The sequence below is a fragment of the Echiichthys vipera genome (assembly GCF_963691815.1).
Source record: "Echiichthys vipera genome assembly, chromosome: 16".
Taxonomy (NCBI): Eukaryota; Metazoa; Chordata; class Actinopteri; order Perciformes; family Trachinidae; genus Echiichthys; species Echiichthys vipera.
This window is the reverse complement of record NC_139841.1, coordinates 14,304,417-14,329,820: the sequence shown is the minus strand read 5'-3', so window position 1 is coordinate 14,329,820 and position 25,404 is coordinate 14,304,417. Positions and strand designations below refer to the sequence as shown.

The 25,404-nt window shown below is 39.0% G+C and overlaps 1 protein-coding gene across 1 annotated transcript in view; it reads left to right on the top strand.

Moving 5' to 3' along the window:
* The window catches only part of trabd2a (TraB domain containing 2A), a gene marked incomplete at its 3' end in the record, with an annotated part of 62,227 nt that extends 37,449 nt beyond the window's left edge, over positions 1-24,778 (top strand). Inside the window, exons 5-7 of the mRNA XM_083929481.1 lie at positions 15,657-15,747; positions 19,635-19,907; positions 24,574-24,778. Coding sequence (XP_083785607.1) covers positions 15,657-15,747; positions 19,635-19,907; positions 24,574-24,778 — 569 coding nt within the window. The remainder of the gene's footprint in view (positions 1-15,656; positions 15,748-19,634; positions 19,908-24,573) is intronic.
* Between the last annotated feature and the right edge of the window lie 626 nt (positions 24,779-25,404).

Sequence of the window (25,404 nt, the reverse complement as noted above, 5' to 3'; positions counted from 1 at the left end):
TTGCTATACTTTACTGTACTGTAAGTAAATACCTCCTGGAAATTTGTCTTTTCCCCCATCTGTTTGTCTGAAATACCACTGCCCTCACTCAACATAAATGATGATGTTTAAAAAGCGGCATATGTTCAGACAGGCATATGGAAGCGGTTATTGCTGCGCTCCATAGGTACAGTAACCCAATCCATGTACACAATCTGAACCTGTGTTCCCTTTTTAATCTCTGCCATACCCTGGCACTCCTGACTTTAATAAAATGATGTGTTTACATATCGCTGAAGGCCGAGGGCTTCGTTTCTGTCTTTTTTTTTTACTCTCCAAGCTGAACTTGAATGCATCCATGTTTCAGTCTCAACCCCAAGCTGCTTAGCACATCATGATTCCCCTCGAACTCTGCTCCAAAACCGCAAATTTAAATATTTGTGGTGATGTAATTGCCAGTGTGGTTGACAGGCTCTGACGGTTACTGTACTTTGAAATGTTTGACTCTTTTCACAGACAATTAAGGTTCGCCTTTGGATCTTTGCTATTTAGGTTGGTAGGGCCACACTAAAGTGAATACCCTTTGATTAGTGAGCTGTTTAGTGCTGTGCATGAGCTCTAATAAATGGATGGCTTGGCCCGTGAGCTGCGGCTCATGACAGAGCAGAAGTCGCCATGAACTCATAACTTACACAGAGCACCTAGGGTTGTCAGTGTGTGGGTAGCTGTCGGTACAGGAGTGGGGAAATAGTCACCTAATACACTGTACTTAACTGCAGAGTAAGAGTCAGCACCATGTCCTCACTGAGCCAAATTTATATTTACAATAGTAAAGAAGAAATATGACAAAATAAGTGTTGAAGGTGGTATTTTTGTAACAAGTCCTACACCCATAGGCTGTTTGTTCTACCCCTAATACGACCCACAGGAGTGTCCCCTAAACAGAATACAATATACAGTATATTATACTGTCAGACAGTATGGAATATGACCATTTATACTTAAGAGCCTCAAGAGAATTCAAGAAATTTGAAAAAACATGAAATATTCTTCTTTCTAATGCATTTTGTATATAAACCGTGCTTTAACTACCCCTGTGTGCATATTATTTTCAGCTCAGAGTTATAGCTGATTGACTGGACATTCCAATTCAAATCCCTAGGCCAAACCTTACACATAACTGGCCCAAATCCCTCCAGTATGTTTTCACTGAGCACTACATCACTACGGTCGCTGCCCTTCTTTTGCTTTTTTCTTCCCCCCCGACGGTGTTAAAGTCAAAAACGTGGTGCTTTTTTCACAGCGGCTCACCCTCATAAACAGCCAGTTTACAACTGTTTGGGGCAGTCGCTGACATGAGTACACACATGTCATACAGCACCATTAAAATCCAGACCAGACCTACCACACACTTGGTAGGGAAGCGGGCAGGCTTGGGAGAAACGTCTGCCAAACCTGGATTAAGTCCCGGTTTTTCAAGTTTGAATGACACCTTTATGCTGCAGTGTTTTTTAAGGTCTGCAGTTTTAAAGTTATATCTTTTTTGACCAGAATAGATAATGTTCTGCTGTTCTTATCTGCTTTTTTCCTACCAGAGCTTCCCCCACAAGTTTGAGATCAAATTGCTATTCAGATATTTCACTATTACTTTATTGTATTATCGTGTGGTATTGATTGCGTACTTTAAGCATTTGTTTGATTGCTTATATCGCTCTTTGTACGTTTGTGTTTCCCTGAAAAGGATTTCTAGTGGTACCGCAAATTATGACTCTTGTCTGTGAGAAGCGAAGGTGGAAATGGCATGAGTTATTGTAGTTGCAATGCAAAATCTTGTAGGGAGGAGGTCAGGGTGGATGGCTGGTTCAACAAGGCACATGACTTGAAATGGAAAATTAAATCCCATTTTCTAGCAACAATCAAAATTGTTTCCTTTTACCATGAGCATAATCTGTTCCCAACATTAACCAAGTTGGTATTGTATCTAAACCTTACTAAACATTAACCATATGAGAAAAACAGTCATGCAATTAATGACAAATATTGTCCTTCCAAGTACATTGAATGGCTATTGTATCTGCCACATACCGTATATATAATCCAAACAACCATGAAAACAATTGAAGCATTTGGGATGTTAACCAGTCAGGAGCGTCTGTAATGTATCATCTGATACATTTCTGTCTCTTTGTAAATGAGAGGATAAACCTGTCAGCCACTCTGAAGAGCTAACTGGCTGTTAAGCCGTTGAGTGAAAGGCACCTAAACGTATACATTTTGTTGTACTCATGGGGTCAAAGGCCTCAGTTTCTGCACTTGAAAGACATATTTCATACAGCCTACACTTCTCTCCCAGCCATAGCAGTGAACGCTTGGCACAACAGCTTGTTTTGATTTATTGAAAGAGTTGAACTCCTCACCCCTGACCCCATTCAAACCCAGCAGTAGATTCGTATGCACCTGGAACAGGCTCTTAACATGCCTGCCCAGGGGCTAAACTTTCATTTGAACCAGAAATACCTCACTTCTATATGAAAGGGAAAAGAAAATTATATATGTAGCTAGTGAGCAGCAGTGCATCTATTGATGATTTGGAGTGGGGATTGTTATGAAGAAGCTGTCCCTTTTCATTTTAGGGCTAAAACATGAAGGAGAGAAACACACTGCCCAAAGGCGATGAAGATATGAAGAGACAGAGGAAAACATGGCTTGTGTGATTTGTGGCTTCCACGCTTGGCCCCCTCTCTTTCTAACTGTTATTGAATACTTTTTTGTTTCGCTGGAGTTTTCTGGTTCGCTGTTGGAATGAGCCTGTGTTGTTGGCTGTGCACAGCGTGCGCACCGTCACATGAGCTGTGTGGGTACATGCAGGATTTTGGGATGCCACTGAGAACCAGTTTATTTTTATATCCAAACCTTAAATTTGGTATCTTTGTTAGAGTGCCAGCTCAAGAATAATTTTATTTCAAGAGTTAGGTGTATGGGCCTGTATTGATATTTTTGAAACTGCAATTTCCTTTTTCAGTTCAGAATATAAAATCATGTGCACACAGCCTTTTCTAAAAACGTTTCTTGTGTCTTATTAATGTGAAAACGCACACGTCTTGGCTATAGGGTTTTGCAAAGAACCCAAACTGTTTTTGTGAGGACATGAGGCCAAAACACAAAGCAAAATGCTCTTTGGGATCACGTTCTTGTTCATAGTCATTGATATTTTTTTTCTAAAGATCCTGAAATTAATTATGTAACTGTATCTAATCATCTATCTCTCAGTGTAGTTTTTAAAGAGTGAGCCTAGTCGCCCTAGTTTTTGTGGCGCATCGCGCACCATTGGTACTTGGCCCTTACCCACACGTTTATGGCCAATTCAGCATGCTGAATTTGTGAAATTGTGTGATGGTATTCTCTGATGTGGCAATAACAAAATAACATTCTGCATTCAACGCAAACAAGCTCAATTTAATTAACTTGTGTTTTGTAACTTCTGTTTTACGTAACCAAAGGTCTGGAACAAATGAGAGTTTTGTTGAGGCTGTTTCAGATGTTTTAGGTGTTGCAGATGTAAAAGTTGGCCATGTTTCATTGTGAAGTATTTGCAGGGAGGCATATGATTTTTTTTTTCTCCAAAAACTAAGCTCACTGCTTAATCCAGAAAGAAGGAGAAAGGAAAGAAAGGAGAGTGGAGAGGAGAGAATGATTAGGAATGAAACAGGATGAACAGATGTTGGGTGACAGACAGAGACAAACAGCATTATAGTAACAAAATCTGGCAGAAAGGGGAGATGAAAAATTATGTATAGGGAGATAGAGTGAGATAAGACAACGAAAAACAGAGCCTGTGTGAATGTACAGGCTTCTATCCTTTGGATCTGCTCTTAGTTATAATCAAAACCTAAATCACAGATGATCTGCAGGCCTCATTTGACATGTACAAGATCTCTTGCAGATTACTCAAACTAAATAGGCACAAAATTGCCCTCTTAGCCACATGTTTTAGATGGAAGCTCTGTGAGAAAACATCTGAGAAAAACTGCCATGTGGAATGCTTTTTAAAAAGTGAGCAGGCATGCGACGCCCTCTTGGTATCCTTTTTCTGGACTGAGACAGTTGAAAGGCTGAATAGAGACTCACAGGATGCGAGGCTGGCAGGGGTGCGTGTGTTTTAAGAGGAAGCAGTTTTGAGTATGCAAACTGTAGGAATACATTTTGGACGGTTCAGACACGCAAGAGCACACGTTTGGAGAAAAGAAACACTGTTATGGCTTCAGAACTCCTGCTGTTTGAACAGGCTGAGTGACCGTGATCAAACCTCCAGAGCATGACAGTCTGCAGTTGATTTAAGTATAACATGGCTGGTCGTGTTGTTTGGTAGATGCCAATCTCAGTTTCCTACTCAAATTCACCTTTTTAGAATAATGCTTTTACTGCTGCCAATTTTAGTCCTTTTGAACCCACACTGTATCCTTTAAATCTGCAGAGTGTGTAGCCTCATTCAATCAGGATGGTCTATCACAGAGGTTCACAACTTGTTTGGCTTGTAACTCAAAAAAACTTTGTCTACTCACAGCCTTCATAACAAATGTATATATTGCAGTATAGAACTCATACTGCAATGGTTTGTGTGATATTTTATGCAACGTTATGTTCAGAACCTGTTTAGGCAAAACTACTAAGTTCATTTTAGAAAAAGATCATGGTTTGGGTTAAAACAAGGATTTTTCTTACATAACTGATGTACCTGATGTTAGGTCTGTACGGAAGTAAATTAAAAGAAGTAAAAATATGTCAACCTTGACTTTTGCTTTCGCACGGGACACAGACAACGGTCTCCAGGGTGAAAGTCCTATGTTTATTGGAACCATCCACCACCACGACCTCCTCTCAATGTGGACTTGATGCTCTTTATACTACGCTGCCTAAGATCTTTCTTAGAAGCAGTTCTGCACGTCCTAGCTCACCACTATGTGGGTTATATACAAATTAAATTGTGAATTACTTTTCATAGGTATAAGTACAAATACTGAATGAGAAAAGCCTGGTCCATGTCTGAGATAATTGTATTTGTAAAGATGTAAAATTATCAAGTATTTAAAAATCAAAATGCAAAGATTAGAAAAAAGTCCTAAAATAAATTACATTTTGTGTAGCAGAAATGCGTTTTACCTACAGTATCATGTTAACCATCTTGCAACTCCTCAGATGTATCTTTTAAAACCCTTGGAGGTTACTGTGAAGCAATGATTAAACAGATTCTCGTGAACCGATTTCAAAAGTAAGAATTGTCACGATACACCTGTTATACTACTATAGTCGATTTCCACGTGGTAGGAGCCAATCACATAAGAACTAGTGTGCTCTTTTGCTCATGTCATTTTTTCACTGTGCATAGATATAACATTAGTAGAACTTTTACATGTCAAAAAAGTCAGAAAACAGACAATAAATCTTGACTAGAAATGAGGAAATTTAAAAACACTTAGTCAAATATCTCTAATTGTAAAGTACATTTACTCAAGTATGATTTTGAGGACTTTTAGTCTGCTCTATACTTCTGATACTACTACGTTTTACTTCACGGCATTGATTTGACACATGCAGTTACTATGCAGGAGTTAAGATTTAACACACAAACAATATGACGCCTTTATATTGCACTTTTACGGTCAACATGAAAAACTCAGCCAAGATACCCCTTCTAAACTACTTATGAAATCTCCTTTCACTTGCTTCTATCGTAAGGATTTTCTCTGAGACAGTATTTCTAAGTAAAGTGAAACATTCAGTGGCAGGGGCATTCAGAGCTGGCGGGGCTCCGGTTTACTTTGTCGAAAACTGCTCACTTTTACAGAATTCTCTAACTTTGATCACTGTTTCATACGACCACAGTGAATGAGCTGGTGTGTGCTCAAGCGCCATAATTTCTTGGCATAAAGCAAAACTGCAAGAGAGTGTAGAGACTATTGCAGCCTGACAGATGTAATCCCTAACACGGCTCCAAAGTGCTGTATGCCACCACAAATTTTGAGTGAGGGTTTATTTAAAAAACAACCTCACACCACAGGCCTCTTATGCGCTCTGTTTCTCATTTATTCTCAGCATAAATTCATAACTGAAGTTGCTCTGCAAGAGAACTCGAGCAGACAATTAAGCTCTTTTTTACTCGGACGTAAACGCTGCAAAACATATTTCATGTATAAGAAAAGACAAAGTAACTAAACCGTGGGCATGTTTAATGATCCATATTTTTAACTTTCACTAGTCAACATAAAGCTGCGGCAAATTACACACTGTGCATGCAATTTTACTCATCAAGCTTTCTTTGTGAGCTAAACAAACCACCTCTCCCATTAGTCCTGTTACATTCCAACAAATACTATCTGTAGTATATATATATCAATTGGAAGCTTTTTACAGAACATCAGTCTTGAACATTTGTCTGCCGCAGTGACATTAGTCCTAGAGACCTTGAGAGGATTCTACTTTGAGATGATAAATTACTTTAGATAAACAACAAGGTGTCCTGATGAAAATTACAGATGAGGTGGAAGTGAAGAAAGCGACAACTCTTGTTTCCTCTGTTGGGACATTGGGTCTCACTTTTTCTTCTTTATTCTTATATTTCTCTAGATTTGCATGTTCTAGTCCCCAATCTTTGGAAATGGGTGGAAATCCTCCATGCCAAACTGGTGGAAATCCTCCATACCACTTGAAGCGACCCCCGGCTCCACTCCTGTTTTGTATAGCAGACTTTACATGGGCACCATTTCAAGATACAGTCTACACAGTCTCAATAGAGAAGTGTTTTAGCATCAAACTGGAGGCCTTACAGGATACTCTTATCCTCAACTATAACAGTTTGGCATCTGACGACTTAAAATTCCTGTGTTGTTTTGCATGCCCTTTTCCTTTATCTCTATTCCTGTTTTTCTTACCATGTTAAATTCCCCAAATGGCTTGAACACTTATTCTGCTCTTTCGCCTCTGAGTTATCTGGTTTTTGCATCTGCTTGTCCTTCTTCTTCCCCCCCATCTCTTCTTCAACAGCCTGCGTCTGTTTATCGCGATCGGCATCAATTTGACAATAAAAGAATGACCTACGTATTGAATACACCCTGTGCATCGCACTTTGGCTGAGAGAAATAGAAAGAGAAGTGTTTTGGTGGTGGTTGAAATGTTAACATTCTTTGGTTTGGCTTAAGAAAGGCTTATTTCATGGGACATTGGTGTATTTGTACCGTCAGCTTCTTTCAAATTCACACAACCATATAACAGCTGTCTTTTATCACACCCTTTTCATATCGCAGGTATCTTACATTCAGAACTATATCCTGGAGGAATTTCATTTGCAAAAGCTCTCGGATTCTTACAAGTTGTCAAGTACAGTATATCTGCACTAGTGATTGTGCGTTTCAAGTGGTGCCAATAATTATTATGGCCATTTTAAAACTTTGTGGCCTTTGAGAAAGTCATAAGAAATTAAATTACATTAGAGATTTAATTCACATCACACTGATTATTCATCACTACTGACTTGGTTTTATATACGCACCAAATGTTTGGTTTGTTCAAGGATTTTAATATACAGAAGAGAGACAAAATACAAACCATCACTTACACTGAAGTGGCAAAACTGTTTTATAATAATGAGAAAAAATACATTTTATAGGTCATCTGTCATTTTTCTTGTATTTGGGTTCCTGGCAGCTTTAAACTTTATCAAATTGATAAAAACACAAGTAAGAGTTATAACAAAAAAAAAAAAATCTAGAATATAGAGAATTTAAAAGGTGTAAACAAAGAGAAAAAAAATGAATGCACTCAAAAAATAAAATCGCCATAAATTAACCAACACGTATCTTCCTACCTTCTAATACAACCCACCGGAGCATTTCCTAATGTAATACCCCTCCCAGTGGCAGCGAGATGTAAAACGTAAACGTAACAGCCACAGTTTTAAATATGTGGTTAACGTTGTGAAATGGTCACAGTTTTGGTACATTTAGGAAACCAAATTACTCAGTTTAAGAAACAAGTATTTTTCTTACGTAACTTCAGTAACATACATATGGACGTGATGTAGCATATGGTATCATAGTGTACCATAGCGTATCATATTGTTCTCCTGTCATAATAACCATGGCCACTGGAGGCCGCTGCCTAAAAATTAACTGACATATGATGCGGAGATGAAAATGTTTAGTGCAGTCAATCGGGCTTAAGCATGGCACGAATGTACTGGGCCAAATGTGAGTAGACCCTAAAACAAATCAAAGGATGATTTATTTGGCCATGCAAGCACTGTAGCTCCCCTTGCAGATGCTGAAAATGTTTTTCCTCCATAATCTAGGGTATTGTTTAAGGTTTGGGCTCTAAAATGGGGATTTGAAATTTTCATTGACTGAAGGAAATTCTGACATCATCACCAGAAACAAGGCTCATACAGTAGGTCATTAATGAGCAGCAGAAGCACTAAAACAACATGTGGAGGTTTAGTTTGGCTCAGTCAGTAGTTTCAACAGTTTCAACCTTAAACTGAACTTCTTTGGTTCTACCTCAATACTTTTTGTTTTATATCCTTATACACATAAGTGGGCTAAATTATATGTAGTTTTGTTTTTAAAGTGTGCCATATATTTTTAGTAGAGAGAGCACAGAGCAGGCAGGATTGAGAGATGCAACACACACACACATATATACACACACACACACACACACACACACACACACACACACACACACACACACACACACACACACACACACACACACACACACACACACACACACACAAACACAGAAACTAAAATGTAATATATGCTTTAGGTTGTGGAATGGTTTGAACCAATGACAGTGCAAGATTTTTTTTCCGACCCAAGCTGAAGTTATGGGCTTGTATGCACACCCATTAAACCAAACGTGTGTTGGTTTTGGCTACTGTCTTTCTCTCCTATGCTATTATATTAGGAGCATCCTTATCCTGCAGGGAGTTTGGATCAAAATGACAACATATAGTTGCAAATAACATCATACTAAATTGATTCCAGGCGACAGCATCCATTTTTGAAACTATTTTTCCATAGCCCATCCAGTGGTAAAGAATCTTGGTGCCTGCTAGGATGAATATTATATTAACATTAAGAGACTCTTAGGTCTCAACACCACAAGTTGGCTACGCTACATAGATTATCAAAGTTTGACTTAAAAAAACAACATTAACTGCTGCTATCCAGTAATTGAATTGTGGTTAAGATCTCTTAACATAGAGCACTTAGTGTTTCTCTGCTGAATTTCTATCTTCATGTTGCCCTCTAACATTTTAGGATGTGGTTTTGGGGATGCCAGTGTCCCTTGGTCGCTGGGTTCACCACTTTGGTCCACACTGGAACATCTGAACAATTATGTGATGGACTGGAAATTCTGTACGTCCATTGTCCCTAGACAATGAATCCTATTGGCTTTGGTCATCCCCTGACATTTCCTCTAGTGTCAATAAAATATACCATTAATAAAATGTCCAAAAATATGGTATGTTCAACTGAATTCTATGGAAATTCAAATTTATCTTACGACAAATCATTAAAAACGATGAAGTAAAGACTGAATCCATTACAATGCTACCACATGCAATTACTCTCAACGAGTTTGACAGCATTTAATTATATTGTCTCTGTTGAAACCAAGGGTCCTGTTCTTTTCAAGCAAATTGCAACTGACTGATAATAGACGAGGTTTACATTTAATACCACAAGGAATTGACAGTCCATCAAAGACATAAAACAGTATGATTTAACCAAGGATAACAAGAAGTGCTATGTAAGCAGAGCCTGTTTTTCCAGACACTTGATATGTGTGTTAATATAGAGCTGGCATTGTTTGCAATACACCAGGATGACCGTGCAATATTTATGCCAGTGGATAACCAATAATTTTCCAGTTATTTGTCTTTGACATGACTGTCACTTTTACGGATGGCTGCATCTCCTTGACTATTGAAGACACTGAGGTTTTACTTGACTGTAAGTGTGTTGGTGAGCCAAAACAGTGATTTTCCAGTAAAAAAATTGTCTGGCTTGTACTTCCGATGTCCTAGAAATGTCAAATCCTAACCTCCAGTCTATTATTCAGTTTTGAAAATAGTTCAAATAGCTTAACACTCTTTTTAACAGCTCTCGTTTTGCCTAACATCAATACATGATTTATGTTCCTAAAACTTCTGTAATGTAAAATGTCCGCACATGACTAGAAAGCCTAAAAATGCCCAGTTGCAAGGTATCTTCAAGCCAACGTTTTGTGGCTTTAGGTCATTTGCAATAAAAGTTACTTCCAGTTACTATTGCATAGTGCAGACTAAAGAAACTACCATCTTCTTCAATAAAAGGCTTCATTCAGGTTTTGGTAGTGATAATGGGATGCTGGAGCCGGTTGACTAGCCGGAAACATGTGCACATAAACAGCTAGCAATGGCTATATGGGGCAGAATGGTCTCTGAGCTGCCTGTAGCGTTTGTTTATCCAACATGCTGTAATGTTATGAGAACTGCTGCTTGGGCTGGTTACAAGTTGTAATGTAAATATTGATGTGTATGGAAAAGGAACGCTATTTAAGGCTTACCATATGTTCTAATAATTTGACCTGATTGTGGAGACTGGATTTCTTTCTACGGATGTGTTCCTCTGACTGGGTGCAGGTGTGCAGAAATGTTTCATTCAAGCTCAATACAAATCTGTTTTCTCACTTACAACTTCCTTTCTTTCAAATGGTCTTTTGCATTTAGTACCTATGGTGTCAAATTGAAACAATAATACAAAAAACAGTGTTCCCCGTGCTGATTACATGCAAGACAATACAAGAGGAATGAGTTGCAGCAAGGTAAGTGAGATTATCTCACTGTAATACTGCAAAATACATATAAAAAAACAACGTAATCTTAAGCAAGCAAGCAAGCAATCGGTTGCATGGGGAGATATAGAAGTAGCATATTTGGGCCTCAAAGAGGATCTGTGCCCATACACTATAGTCAGTATGATAAGGAAAAATGCCACAACATTTGTTCTGAAAGGTCTGAAGTTTAGAAATCTGGTACAGACATACTTTTGGCAGGTATCTAACAGTAAAACACTGACTTTTTGGGTGGCATTTTTCTCACTGCATATGTGTGCATAGATACCAAATACTTTATTGTGCTTTTAGTTTCAGAGATAAAGTCATGTTCTTGTCATACTACACAGTACATAGAGTTTGGACACATGGGACTACTATCATTTCCCAAAAATATAATGAAATATTTCCAAAAATCAGTCATCAGTTCCCAAAAGACTAAATATATTATAAGAAAAACGGTTCAACTGAGTTTGGAAATTAAATTTTCGGTTTCAGGGCACAAATTGGGCAGCTGCCTTAATTTAATTATTCAACCCTATGTCCAAAGATGATATCCACACACAACAGCTTTGCTTTAGCAAACATGTTTTGTGGAAACATAATGAAAGTAAATTATGTGTTTTTTAACAGTATAACAAGAAAATTGTTGTATTCAATGACAAATAACAAAAGTATTAATCTTTTCCTAAACTTAACCAAATGTTTTAGGAGCCTTAACCTAACAAGATGGAGGATACAGAACATGAACTCTGGCCTCTGGAATAAAAATTGTGTGCTTTGTACACTGAGCCTTACAGTCCTACAGTACCACCTCCTCCTATAACGTCTGTGTAATATAAGAATGTCTCACTTCCTGAATCTAGGCAGCAATTATGTTTCCTCCAGATGGCAGACACTTATGGACTGTTATAGAAGCTGTCACTTCATAGAAAAGTTCAGTAAACATATAAAACTCTGTAAGTTTCTATAACCGTGACATGAGCTAATCTGTGACCCTCTAACACAGCAGTGCCATAGCAGCTGTGAATGAGAGCTTTCAGGTCTGTTCCTGATCTTTATCTCTACCATCTCCCTCTCTCTCAGTGCTCCTGGAAAGACATACAGTCTACATATTGTGCATTGATGTACATGTTTTTGGCCCATTTCATAGATTTAAAATGTATGAAATTGGCCTAAATAAATAATCTGTGGAAATATATGTCAGATGTCACAGATGTCACTCCAGAAGTGTGCGTTTTAAACTGTGGGTTGGGCTTTACTATGGGCTGCGGGCCTGTTTCTAGTTGGAGCCTGAATGGATATGACTGCTACTATTTCTTATGTAGGAATCCTGAAGCAACACTGAAGTGACAAAGACATGCTGGTCCTTAAGGTGGAAAACTGTAATAATCTCCAGATCAGAACAATTAGAATTAAATGACTGAAGTGACATAGCAGATGGTAAAATTAAAGGCCTACTTACTCAGTAAGGTTGTCAAATTATCAAAGAACAATACAAAAGAAACATCTCTTTTGAGCTGGGAAATGTTTTGCTTAGATTTGTCGTTGAAAAACTGATGGTGATACGATGAGTCAACGTGCTTAATTAAATCATGCAATGGAAACATCTGTGAAACCAAGCTTAATACAGAAGAATGCTATAATGCTTGTGATTTATCTCCACAACATCAGCATTTTTACAGTTATCATGTGTGTTTTATTTTGAAGCAAATATGGAAGCATTCAAGTAGAAAAGTAAATATGGAAGTAGTTTTGCTCTGTGCAGTGAGTCACTATATGATTCCCTGAGCTCTAAAAATGTCCTCTCTGACCCAGACGTTGCTGCTCATCATGTCGCAGAATGCACAGGCGTTCAGCACCAATATTGCTAATTATATTGTATTCTGTAGAGAACATTTAACGGGTAATCCAAACTGGGAGAAAAAGGGGGGAAACACGGAAAAACATGCTCTTCCATCCATCCAATCCATCTTCAACCGCTTGTCCCTATCGGGGTCGCGGGGGGGATGGAGCCAAACCCAGCTGACATCGGGCGTGAGGTGGGGTACACCCTGAACAGGACGCCAGTCTATCACAGGGCACATAAAGACAAACAGAGACAGACAACCCTCCACACTCACATTCACACCTACGGGCAATTTAGAGTCATCAATTAACCTAACACCTGCATGTCTTTGGACTGTGGGAGGAAGCCAGAGAACCCGGAGAGAACCCACGCAGACACAGGGAGAACATGCAAGCTCCACACAGAAGGGCCCCAGCCGGGATTCGCAACCGGTAACCCTCTTGCTGTGAGGCGACAGTGCTAACCACCAGACCACTGTGCCGCCCAAAAACATACAGTTCTAGATGTTAATTGTGAAATTCCAGCATTGTTTGTGACATTGGGATGCGGAATACAAATCTTTATTGTTTTTCAGGCAGTCCATTCTTTCTTTTTTGATGGAAACACAGATTAGTGTATTGATTCAAATTAGCAGCAATATAAGAGCGAAACAAAAAGTTCATGCCGCTAATTTCAGGAAAATGCAGACCTTCTAAAACATTATTTTCTAGACTTCGGTGCACTGGCTTGAGTTAGCCTTTTTTTTTTTATTACTAAGCATAAAAATATTCTCGTTACGATGGACTGTTGGTTATAAAAATGTCCTTCATGTGCAATTGCAGCAAAGTACTTACATGCTTCATTTTTCAAGCACCAAATTTGAATAACAAATATTGAAGGAATAGGCTCTCTCAAATGAGTGATTACATCTGTGTATGATATTCTATGATGTTGCTTAAGGACACTAAGGCTGCTTCAAAAATGGAAAGCATATTTGGGAAAAATCCACTATTAATAGGAATGTGTGTTTATATGATAACTTGATCTTCTTAAAAAATTGAGCTTTGGACTTTTAAATCTTTTATAGCACTGTTTATAATATATTTTCAAGTCTTGAAACTCAGCCCCAAAAAACACTTTGAATTCTTTGGGGACATGTCAGAATTGATGGTTTACCTCCTAAAATGTGTGCGTGTATACGTATTGGTATGTGTGTGTGTGTGTGTGTGTGTGTGTGTGTGTGTGTGTGTGTGTGTGTGTGTGTGTGTGTGTGTGTGTGTGTGTGTGTGTGTGTGTGTGTGTGTGTGTGTGTGTGTGTGTGTGTCCCTTTGAAGTTTTGAAGTCCGCCCACCCTTCTGTGGCCCTACATTGTGCCGAACAGCTCCATTTGTCCCACCTTAATCCTCTGACGTAAACTCACATAAATCACACTGAGTTGTTTCTAAACGTGGGCAGGCTGGGAAACTCAGTCTCCCTGTCCCTCTGTCATGGTTTCCAACTCCCATGGAGAGTTTGAGCTGCTGGGTATTCATTTAACTGACCACCTGTATAGCATTGATATGATTTAATCCGAAATGCATGTCTTTTTTGAATGGCAGCTGTTGGTTATCCTCCCCTAGCAGCTCTTAGATAATTTAGAAAGGAGGCCAAATTAGATAAAGGTCCTCTCACTCCTAAAAAAAAACAGTAAAACATAGCAGGCCAAATGCAAAGTACAAGCACATACAAAACTTGTTAGTTAAAAAAAAAAGAAGTTTATCAGGCTTTATTTTTATGGGACATTGTTCCTCTCATGCTCCTAAGATGCCTTAACTCACTCACATTTATCAAGAAGACTAGTTTTAAAATGGTTATTAGATTCTGTGTCACTAGACCAGATCAAATGTTGACATTGCACTTTTCAGTAGTCCACCCGCCCACCCCCATCAGTCCTCTTCCATGGCTATTACACACTGGGACATAATTTAAGCTAACACTTATTAGTTCTAGAGATGGGTCAGGCAACATCATGGCACCCATAGTGCATCGAGTCCAACCTCTCTCTATTGATGGCTCTAGGCCAGATTAAAGTGCCGGGGCTCATTGTTTACACAGCTCTGTGGTGCCATGGCTGAGCAGGCCCAAACAATGGGCCCCTGCTCCCCCTTGTCAGAGCGAGGGGAAGAATGGAGACCTCTTGACATGGCAACCTGAAGCCTCAATGCTCCCACTTCATGTAGCTGAGAGGGTCAGAGAGAAAGAGAGGAAGAGGGAAAAGAGGGGATGTTGGAGATAAGGAAGGAGGAGAATGGAGGGGAAAGAAAAGGTGGCAGAGGAAGATGAAGGATGGTCAAGAATAGAGGAAGACAGATAAAGAAGTAAAAGGAAATAAAGTAAAGGATAGTCCATGAAAAGAGAGGAGCTGTAGAGAGGTGATGATGGATGGAAAGGGTGTAAAACAGTAAGCGTAAAAAGTAGGGAATAGGATGCAAAGAAAAGTTAAGCACTAAAGCTTCTAGGATGCAGCATATGGAAGAGAATTGTTCATCACTTTGGGAAATAAATGACTTTGATTCTTTGCCAAGACTTAGGCAGGAAGATCCATAAGATCCATACCGCTCTTAGTCTGTGTATGAAATCTAGAGCTAAAGCCACAAGGCAATTAGCTTAGCATAAAGACTGAAAGCAAATGAAACACTAGGCTCTGTAAAGTCCAACATTCTAAAGCACCTTGCTACAGTATACTAATGTTCCTGCTAAACCAGGTTAACTGCCTCTCGCTCAAGCTCCATGGTTGACACCAAACATATAAGTCCATCACATTTATTTCTGTATTAAAATCATGATTAGGATGTCATTACACGTTCCCTATGATCTTCTGAAACAGTGCAGTTAGAAGGGTAGTAAATGTTTTTTTTTTCCAATTTATTTGCAGTGCCTCATCATTAGCATTCAGAAGTGGAGGTCATCACCTTTCTTTTTATTTTGGTCGCAGGTCACTTTCTGGGCAACAATACAGTCATTGATGTGCTTCGTCGCCAGGGATACGAGGTGGAGCACACCCCTGCTGGGCAGCCCGTAAACAGGTATATTTACTGCTAAAATGCACTTAAACACACACACACACACACACACACACACACACACACACACACACACCATCATCATCTCAATGGAATAAATTTTGCATTTTATATTTAACTGATCCCCTCATATTATGAGCTTCTAATTTTCCAAAATTAATGCAATTTATCCTTCAAAGTCCAAATGACAGTTTTCTTATCATTTTCTTTTTTGCAATATAAGTTAAACCAGCAAAAATCTTTGGGATACTTCAGATTTGCTAAATCTGTCACTAAAAGGAAAAAAGTGTTAGTGTCAATAACGATAGGAAATGGTAAACTGCCGATGAGCCTGATTTAAGTAAGAATCTGGACATGATTTATATTTATATATACATATTACGTAAAGTAAAGTAATTTAGTCGGAAAAAGATAAAGGAGTGATTTGCTTCAGGCCTTTTCTGTTCCAGCAAGTTTTTTTAAAATCATAATTTTCCACAAAAAGCAGAAGAAATGTTTGAGAAACAAGAGAAGACAGAGACCGGGGATGGAGAACTAGACAGAATATACTGTATAATGTTTCACCATAGTTGTTGCACTTCATGATTTTTAAAAAAAAAACACAAGTCAGTAAAACTCCAAGGCCCATATTTTATCACTTAAATGGGCGTAAGGTTTCATGTCCCATCCGCATTTTACAGGGCAACCACTGCCTCATGGCCCTGACAGGAATATATATTTCTTTCAACTATTTCACTGACTGCATTTCAAATGGGAAATCATTTTCCAAGTAAGCACAACTCCATAGTTGGTCTGTTCATTGGCAGAACCAAAACAGATGTTCAGGTTCTGCTTCAGCCCTTATAGGAAATGTGTTGTCTGCGAATAATAAAAACTCCTTTCAGTAGTTATCCGGTGAGTGATTTTTCTTTGTTGAGTACTCTTTCTCACCAAGTGTCCCTAAAAATTAGTGTTTGTTTGCCTCATAGGACCTCCATTGGATTTAAACTTTCAGCACTAGAATAGAACAGTTAATATAAACTTAACTGTTATGCTTTTAACTCTAAACAGGGTTCATTATTGTGCCATCAAAGACTGCAATATAAGACATAAGTTAGGTCAAAGTCCACTTTTGATACTATCTTTAATTGGAATTTTTTTTAGCAATAGCTATTCAAAAAGTTTACCTTCCCATATATTAGATTTTATTGTTAGTGGTGGAGTCCGCTATTCCCATGCTCGATTCAAAGCGCCCACACACGAGGGATTTCCAAGAAACAATGCACTGTTTACTGATCACTGTCCCAACGCTATATAAGAGCAGAATTAAGTTACTGCTAATGCAGACCAAATTTTTCATACCGCGGCTTCACATGAACCGCATTTAGCTGGCGAAACACTGTCTGACTTTTACTGTGAAGCAGTCACAAGAAACACACCGTAGTCATCACATCAGCAAGTGCCGACTGTGATTATTCGACAAAAAAAAACACACACCTCCAACTGCTCGGCAAGGTAAGCAACTTTACTGGACCCTGCTGCTGTGTGGAAAAATACATTGATTTTAGTAGAATACTTGATGACTTGAAGACGTATGATTTGTAACTGCTGAACATTCATCATAAACCAAGTTTAAGATTTAAGTAAAAGGTGGTCTGATAAACGAGTCCTGTATGTGTAATTGAATATGTGGAGTCAAGTGGTGCGGCGTGTTGGTGGGATAGCTGTGGGGATCTCATTTTTGGATTTTTCAGTTTAAGGAAAAAAATATGTTCAGTGATGTCCTGTATTCACTGGGGCTTTTCCTGCTGTTTCCACTATGTAGATTGTAGTGTAGATAAATCTGACAAAATCCCCACAGGCCACCAATGAAGTGTTGTTGAAAAGGCCAACCTAAGCAAAGCTCATACCTCCTGCTGTGAAGCATGTAGTGCAGTCTACCATAACACAATGTGGGGGTGGCTATCTGCAAATCTGTGTTTTTGTGTGTGTGAATGAGCTACATTCACACACAGACTCTGTGTTTGATGCAGGATTATGAGCCTGAGATGAACCTGTATTTGACCCAATAATACTAGACTGCTGTCATGGGTTATTATCTGGAATTCCATTCACATGTATGACCAGTACTGTATATAACTGTACATACGCATATCTGCTAAACTGTAGAATTATACCGTTTTTCTGGTTAGAGCAGGTATAATTGTGTGTGTGTGTGTGTGTGTGTGTGTGTGTGTGTGTGTGTGTGTGTGTGTGTGTGTGCACGTGTGTGTGTGTGTGTGTGTGTGTGTGTGTGTGTGTGTGTGTGTGTGTGTGTGTGTGTGTGTGTGTGTGTGTGTGCATTTTCACTGATGAAGATACTCGTCAGAGATGGCCAGCAGCTCATCAAAAGCAAGATTATTTTTTAAGATTTTATTTTAATAAAAACAATGAGTTCCGATGAGTTTTAATTTGAATCTTTATTGAACATGTTAAAAAAATAAAAAATAAAATAAAATGAATAATAATAATAATAATAATACAAACTAAATAAAGCAAATGAGCAGTAAAAAGGCAAGCAAAAAAATAAAAACAAGCAAATGGGATCCTCAGAATCCTAAGCGATAAATACATGTCTCAAATAATATAGTTCATGTTCAAAAGGGATAGGAAGAATACCTTTAGTTTTAGGTTGTGCCGGATATTGATTTGAAGGTTTCAACAAAGTGATCCATTATATTAAATGAGTTAGTCACCTGAGTCTGGTATACTGAGTCCTTGCCAGCTCAGTGGCTCAGGTTTGACACCAACACGCAGCCCTTTGCTGCATGTCATCTTTTTTCTCTCTCCCCCATTTCCTGTCGATCTATCGCTGTACTAAGAAATAAAAACATACAAAATTTAAAAAACTCTTTAAATGAGTAGTCTTTTTTTTATTGAATCGACTTTCTTTAATGATTATGACTTATCAGCTTCATCAACATAAATACATTTAAGAAGAATCAGGCTAATCCAATAAGGGCATGATAAATGATGATATGAAATGATAATCTGTACCTTAGGCTTGGAATTTTTTGAGCCAGACACATAGTAAAATCCTACGCAAGCACCCCTAGAATCAAATTCTACAAATAGTATAATACTTAAATAATATTAATGAAGCCCATTTTTCAGTAATCAATGTTATGAATGAAGCTTTGAAGCGTCACACTAGTCAGTACAGCTCTATTTGATTTAATTTGGTCATGGTTACACCTGTCCTTTCCAGGACAGGACATCCACTTTTACCAGGTCACATTAAAAGGCATCTATAAGTTGAGCCACTAAAAAAGCTCTGCGAATGTTGTAGCTTAGCCCCTTCATGGAGAACAGAGTTAGGCTGGATTCACAACACAGAGATGGAGAGTCACAGTGGAAAAAGAAAACAGGCCAAAGCGTATTAATATCCATCAAAACCACTCCCAGATAAATCGATTTATTTGCCATTAATCCATTTGTTCAGGATCTAACTCTCACATGCAGTTGATATCTAAAAGCAAGATTTTTGATGGAGGGATTCCACCTGAGGTGGCTCAGCTGGTCTCTCCAAAGCAAACTCAATTATGTATTGGCACAAACTGAGCCCGTACTGGATCTTTTACTTACCATACACCCCACTGACAGGGACATGCCAGTGGAAACAAGTAAAACAGAGAAAACAAGTATTGCTGAGACACATTTGTCTGCCATAATTTGCATGCAAACAGCAAAAATCTAAGCAGCAAATTTTTGCTGAACTTACAAAGCTTCTGCATGCCCTATGGTTTATGAAATAAAAACCTAAAAACAATAAAGCATTTCAACCCTCATTCCATTTTAATTTTGCTCTGACAAAAGTCTCCTTGTACCTTCTTTCAAAAGTATCTTACGTTCCTGTGATGTGTGTCCTCTAGGAGATCATCATCCAGACCTGACTTGCTAGAATCCGGAGACCACCATGATGAGTCCCCGCTTCTGGAGCCTTTCCTCCATGAGCTCCCCCACAACGAGGATGATCAGGGGCGTCCCCTGGAGGATGATCTGCTACCCCACATGCTTCTGCCACCGGATAGCCTGGAGCTGCTCGAGAAAGCAGAGAGGAAAATGATGAAGAAAAAGAGGAGGAACAAGCAGAAAAAGCAGCGCCACAGGCATTTTAACGACCTCTGGGTTCGCATCGAGGAGAGGTAAGAGGAGAGGGAGGGGGTTAAGAGATGAGTGTACCTGGAATCTTGTTTCTTACATCTGTCATCAATGACTTGTCGTCTCGTTTGCTGTGAAAGAGGGGATAGGGAGAAATGTAGAAAAGGTGAGACAACGGGTCACAGGTGTGGACAAAAGAAAGGAGTATAACGAGAAAAGTTGAGAGAAGAAAGACAGAGGAAAGAGGGGAAATTGGAAATGTGTAATGCAGTCTTTCCACCTGTCTATAGAATAAAACTGACACTTCTTGGTGCGATGCCGCAGGCTTGAACAGTCACCATATCACATCACCATACACTTCATGCAGTCTGCACACACTTCACCACATATACACGCACACACCCTGCAGTGGGGTATGAGTCCAGACGAGTTCCTAGCTGGTATAAGTGTCTTGGATGTGAATATAGCAGCCTGGGAATTCCTACTCAGTATCCAGTTTTGTTCTCACCGTAGCTCCAGGCAGGGACTAACTGGACAACAAAACAAGCTCACCTTTCAGACAAAATGGAGACCTCTGCACAAGGTGTGGTCTGCCAGGTTGAAAATTATTTGAGTGGGCAATATTTTATAGCTGAATTTGGCCCTACATCCATTTTCTGCAACCACTTATCCTGCTCAGGGTTAACTCAACGTTCGCGGGTGAGCGGTTTTAGTCTATCACAAAACCAATACATATTCAGGCAACCACATTCATTCACACTCAAGGGCAGATTAGAGTTTCCAGCTCACCTGACTTGCCCATCTTTGGACTGGGGGAGGACACCAGAGCACCCGAAGGAAACCAACAGAAGAACATGCAAATGTAAAGCAAAAAGGCCACAGGAACTTCTTGCTGTGAGGAGACAACTGAGGGACCTCGCCAACCCCTCACTGACTAATGATTTTCTATGTATATTTTATAGCTTGTTGTGGTCTTATGAGGGAATTACATGGGCAAAATGAAATGAATCATTTGACTCCTGAATGAGTTTGCATGCTGGAGGGGTTGACTCGCAGCATTGACTCTTAGTTTGTGTGGAACATACAGTAAAGCGGGTTGTTTTATGGCCAGTATGAACATCATACAAATGTTGACTTGAACTGTTTAAACAGGGACACAAACTCGGGTTCTGTCGTAGCCATAGGCAATGTTTGACATCTGTGGTTCACATTTCTAAGAGGTCTGCACATGTTGATGTTACCTTTTCCAACTCTTCCTCTGTTAATAAGATATAGCTCAAAATGATCTAAAGAATTCTATTTTCCTTTTGGGTGCTACAGTTTACTCCAACAGTCCAAAGACTAATGTCACAAGACCGTAATTTTAAACTTACAATAAAATGAAATACGATACTATTATTACAACTATTTTTTAATTAACTATTAAAAGTTAACTGAACACATACAACACCGTTTTCATGTTGTTTCATCTGTGTAGCCTTGGGATGAAAATCTGACAGTAGATCTATTTTCTTTATAGCTCGGTACTTTCCATACTATCAAATGTTGATATTGCACAGTTTAAAACGAGTTATTGAAAATATATTGTTACTTTTACAACCTTACCAAAGAGATGCAGATCAAATGGTCACTACTGCTAAAGGTTTAGAGTGTGAGCAGATCTGAGTCACTCATATGTTTCCTATATTAGCAGATGACAGGTTGCATAGGAACAGTGGAGTGTAGTGTGAGTCCGGCATTGTGTGTGGGTGGACCACACATGAAAGAAACAGGAGAAATTAGTCTGATGTTCAGGCTTTTTCATTTTCATTTTTACCTGGTTACCTTATAATTATGCAATTATACAATATCTACATAATGATTATAAGTAATTAAAGCTAACTAGTGGTAAGGCTTTGCAAAATTGGACCCCTGAGGACTCTGCTCTTAAGCATTTTGTGAATTGTTTTTTACCTCTGTGTGAATACGTATTTTTCCACGTATAGTATACACTATTCCAAATTAGTGATGGAAAGAAATGTCCAACCGTGCAGTGTCTGTTCTTCATGGGAACAGAGAGGGTTTGTGAACGTTTGTGTATATGCTTTCTGTCTTTCTGAGAGACCTTGTATTGCGAACGGAAAGGAAACAGACTGTTTGTGTACACGTGTTGCAAAGTGTACACGGTGCACGTTTTTGTATATTTGAATGTCTGAAAAGGTGGCCGAGTGAGAAAGGGAGAGAGGGAGTCCAAAAAACAGAAGCGACTGCAGCGCAACAGTTCTCTGTTGTGTTTGATCCAGGGCCACAGAGCCATGCGTCACACCTGGTTTCCTTACACCTCGTCTGGCCCTCAAACCTAAATAAACCTGCTTCATAACTTCTTAAAAAATCCTAATATTTACATTTAAATATCTGCTTCAATAGTTTACAGAAACTTTAAATGCATAAATCTGCTAAAAAAAAGTTGCCAGTTAAGTGTTCTGCTCCCTGCGTGGCCTGCAATAATGTTCCATATTAAAATGTATTTAATAACTAAAGCCTGAAGCTGCAGACAGTACAGCTTTGAGCACACATCAGTCAATGCAAAGCAAATCAACTCCAAGTATCTGTCACAGTTAATTTATGAGGGAAATATTTGAACATTTGTAAGCTCAGCGTTTCAAACGGACTAGAACCAAAATGAGTTTAATCTGCTAACAAGCTTCTGTTCGATTCTGGAGAGAACTCTCACTGCTTTGGCTTGTCACTGGGATCTATGTGCTGTTGCCTATTTGTGCGGTTGTTCTCTCATCCATCACTGACTCCCAACACAGCATATTTTTCTCTTTTTTTGACAAGCGCTTAACTCTCCAACCTTTTCCAACTGGGTTCCTTCTGTAGCTCAAGAGTAGTCGACTATCCAAACTGAAGCTAATTTGTTCACAACAGTCCCTCTGAGTATATTACTCTCATTTGTCTGCAGACACTGTCAAGATGAGGATGACAGGAATCTAGGGCTGGGACATAATTTAAATCTCATTTTTCAAATGATGATAGACACATTTTTCTTTATGTTGACGTATCTCAAACTCAAATCCAGTAAAATGAAAAGACTATATTGCAATCACTTTGATTTAATATATATAATGCTGTGCCAAACTGCTGTTGCAGCCTACTGGTATAAGGAGATCCTGACTTCAGGAACTTTGTTTTGTTTGTTTTGCCTGGCCTCGTCCCAGTCAAAACCACATGAGCACTGCCCTCTCTGCATCAAACAGGAGAGCAGAAATTATTTAATTACAAGACTTGTTTAGAAAAGGACAGATAAAGAGAGACAGGCAGGCTATGTAATACTGGGAGAGGAAGACAAAGAGAGTAGAAGCAGCCAGGCTGATTGCATGTTGGTTTATAGCCATGAGCTGTTCAATGAGTTGCATGCCCAGGGGTTTTGTATTTGTAAAATCTCTGTTGATTGGTCAGTGCTGTAGCAGTGGATTCCTTTGTTGAGAAATGTTCCTTTGTAACCTTCACCATCATTAATATTTCCATTGTTTTTTTCCTGCAGTCTGCATATTTTCTTTGGCAATTGTGGATTTTATGGGGATGTAAAGAGAGTCCTGTTCTTCTGTAGATTACACAGGAATTCCTTTCAATCCCAAAGAACAGTATAGTAGCTTACTAGTGCAAAGATAGAACAGAATTCTTCATGTTAGAAAAAAGGAAATTAGTCTGGAAATAATAAGGACTCAGCCAGACTGCTGTAAATCCAGAATTCGGGGAGTTTTTTGAGCTGAGCCCAGAAAAATGATTAAACACAGCTTTTATTTGGTCCGTCTCAGCCTTTTTCAGGCCATTTTCTGGTTCATACTTGTGATTTTGGTTTCTTGTAGAACATGTTCGCCTGCTTTAGCATTCCTTAAACACATTTTTGTCATACTGTCTGTCTGAATATAACTGTATTCACCCTCGGTCTGAAAGCCCCCCTCCTGAAAAGCCCACACTACTTTGATTGGTCAGCGTTTACAAATCTTCTACATCTGCACTCTCAGCATCTCTGTACCATCATTGCAGACATTAATGACACTGTAGCAGTACGTTTCTCCCCTTATCAAGTACAGTTGTGACATCACAACCGTATAGAAGTCCTGATGGCTCATTTAAAAGCACAGTTTCTGAATATGGACAGTTTCTGTGCGGTCATTTCTCCGTGGACTGAGCATTCTGATACTAACCCTAACCTATTTTAGAACAAAAAAGACATGAAGAGCTCAATATCTCAATACAAGTTTGTTCAATATGGAACTGGTTTACTATATTTTTAAATAGCCATGTGTAAGTAAGCAACAGTCAAATTTAAAGATAAGAAAAAACACCTTTAAGTATTCATTTAAGAGTAAAAAAAGACTGTGTGGTGATTGGATCACATTTGATTGACCTGTTGCTAAATGTTGCTCAATCCTGATTGGAACGTCGAAGTACATGACATCACTTTGTTCCCTCAACTGAGCCCCACCCACATCAAACAACTCAAATAATTGAGGAAAACACAGACAAAACACAAAGTTGAAAATATCTCATGTGAAATAATCAAGAACACTTGCAGAAAATTTTGTTCATGTAGAACCCCACCACTTGTAGCAAGACGCTGGTGCAGAAAGAAGTATTTTGGGGAGCCTTTAAAGATAAATAAAGACAGATTTAAAACAAAATCTAATTTGTCTGTTCTACTCTCTTGTCTTCTCTCCACAGCACTATGGTCCAGTCTCCTCCTCCCCCGCTGGTTCGCATCATCAACGGTTACATCACAGTGCAGCCACCTGACAGAGTCCACAGCCACTACAACTACCACCACGTATCTTCGGCGTCAACCACCTCCTCGTCCTCAGCATCTTTACTTGTCTTCCTCTGCACACTGCTTACAGTGATCCCACAGACATGGACTGCTTATCTCTAGTAGAGCATTAGTTGAGACTTTAAAAAACAGCCAGCCTTCATGAGTATAAACTCTCACATATTGTGGTTTTATGTATCGGCTCATGTAAAGCAAGGTCTGATCATAGAGGAGTGTGGTGACTCTCAGAGACTGTTCATGAAAAAAGCATGGAGAAAGGAATTGAAATCAGTTCTAGCTGTCAGCTAACAGTGTACTCCATGGATGTTTGGTTGGATAAAGTTTGTGTTGAATGGTAAATAATGTCAATAGAGCATGTGTGTTGCAAATTGAGGCCTGGATGAGCATGTGAGTTCATATATGTTTCTTGAAACATAAAGGTTTCATAAGGTTTCAGTTATTTTACACACACATACAGCATGAGTGAGTACACTGAACATAATGAGTAAGCAAAGTGAAAGCTTACAAACAGGAAGTGTTGCTGTGCATCTCTCTGACATTACACAACATGTCAGTGATACAATGGACACTCATTATTCAACATTCAAACCTCTGAGAAGCGACTGTTCAGTGTATGAACACGAGAACATCGCTGAATATCAAATACCTTCAGTAGGAACAACTGGAACATGTGTGTGTGTGTGTGTGTGTGTGTGTGTGTGTCTGTCTGTGTGTGTGTGTGTGTGTGT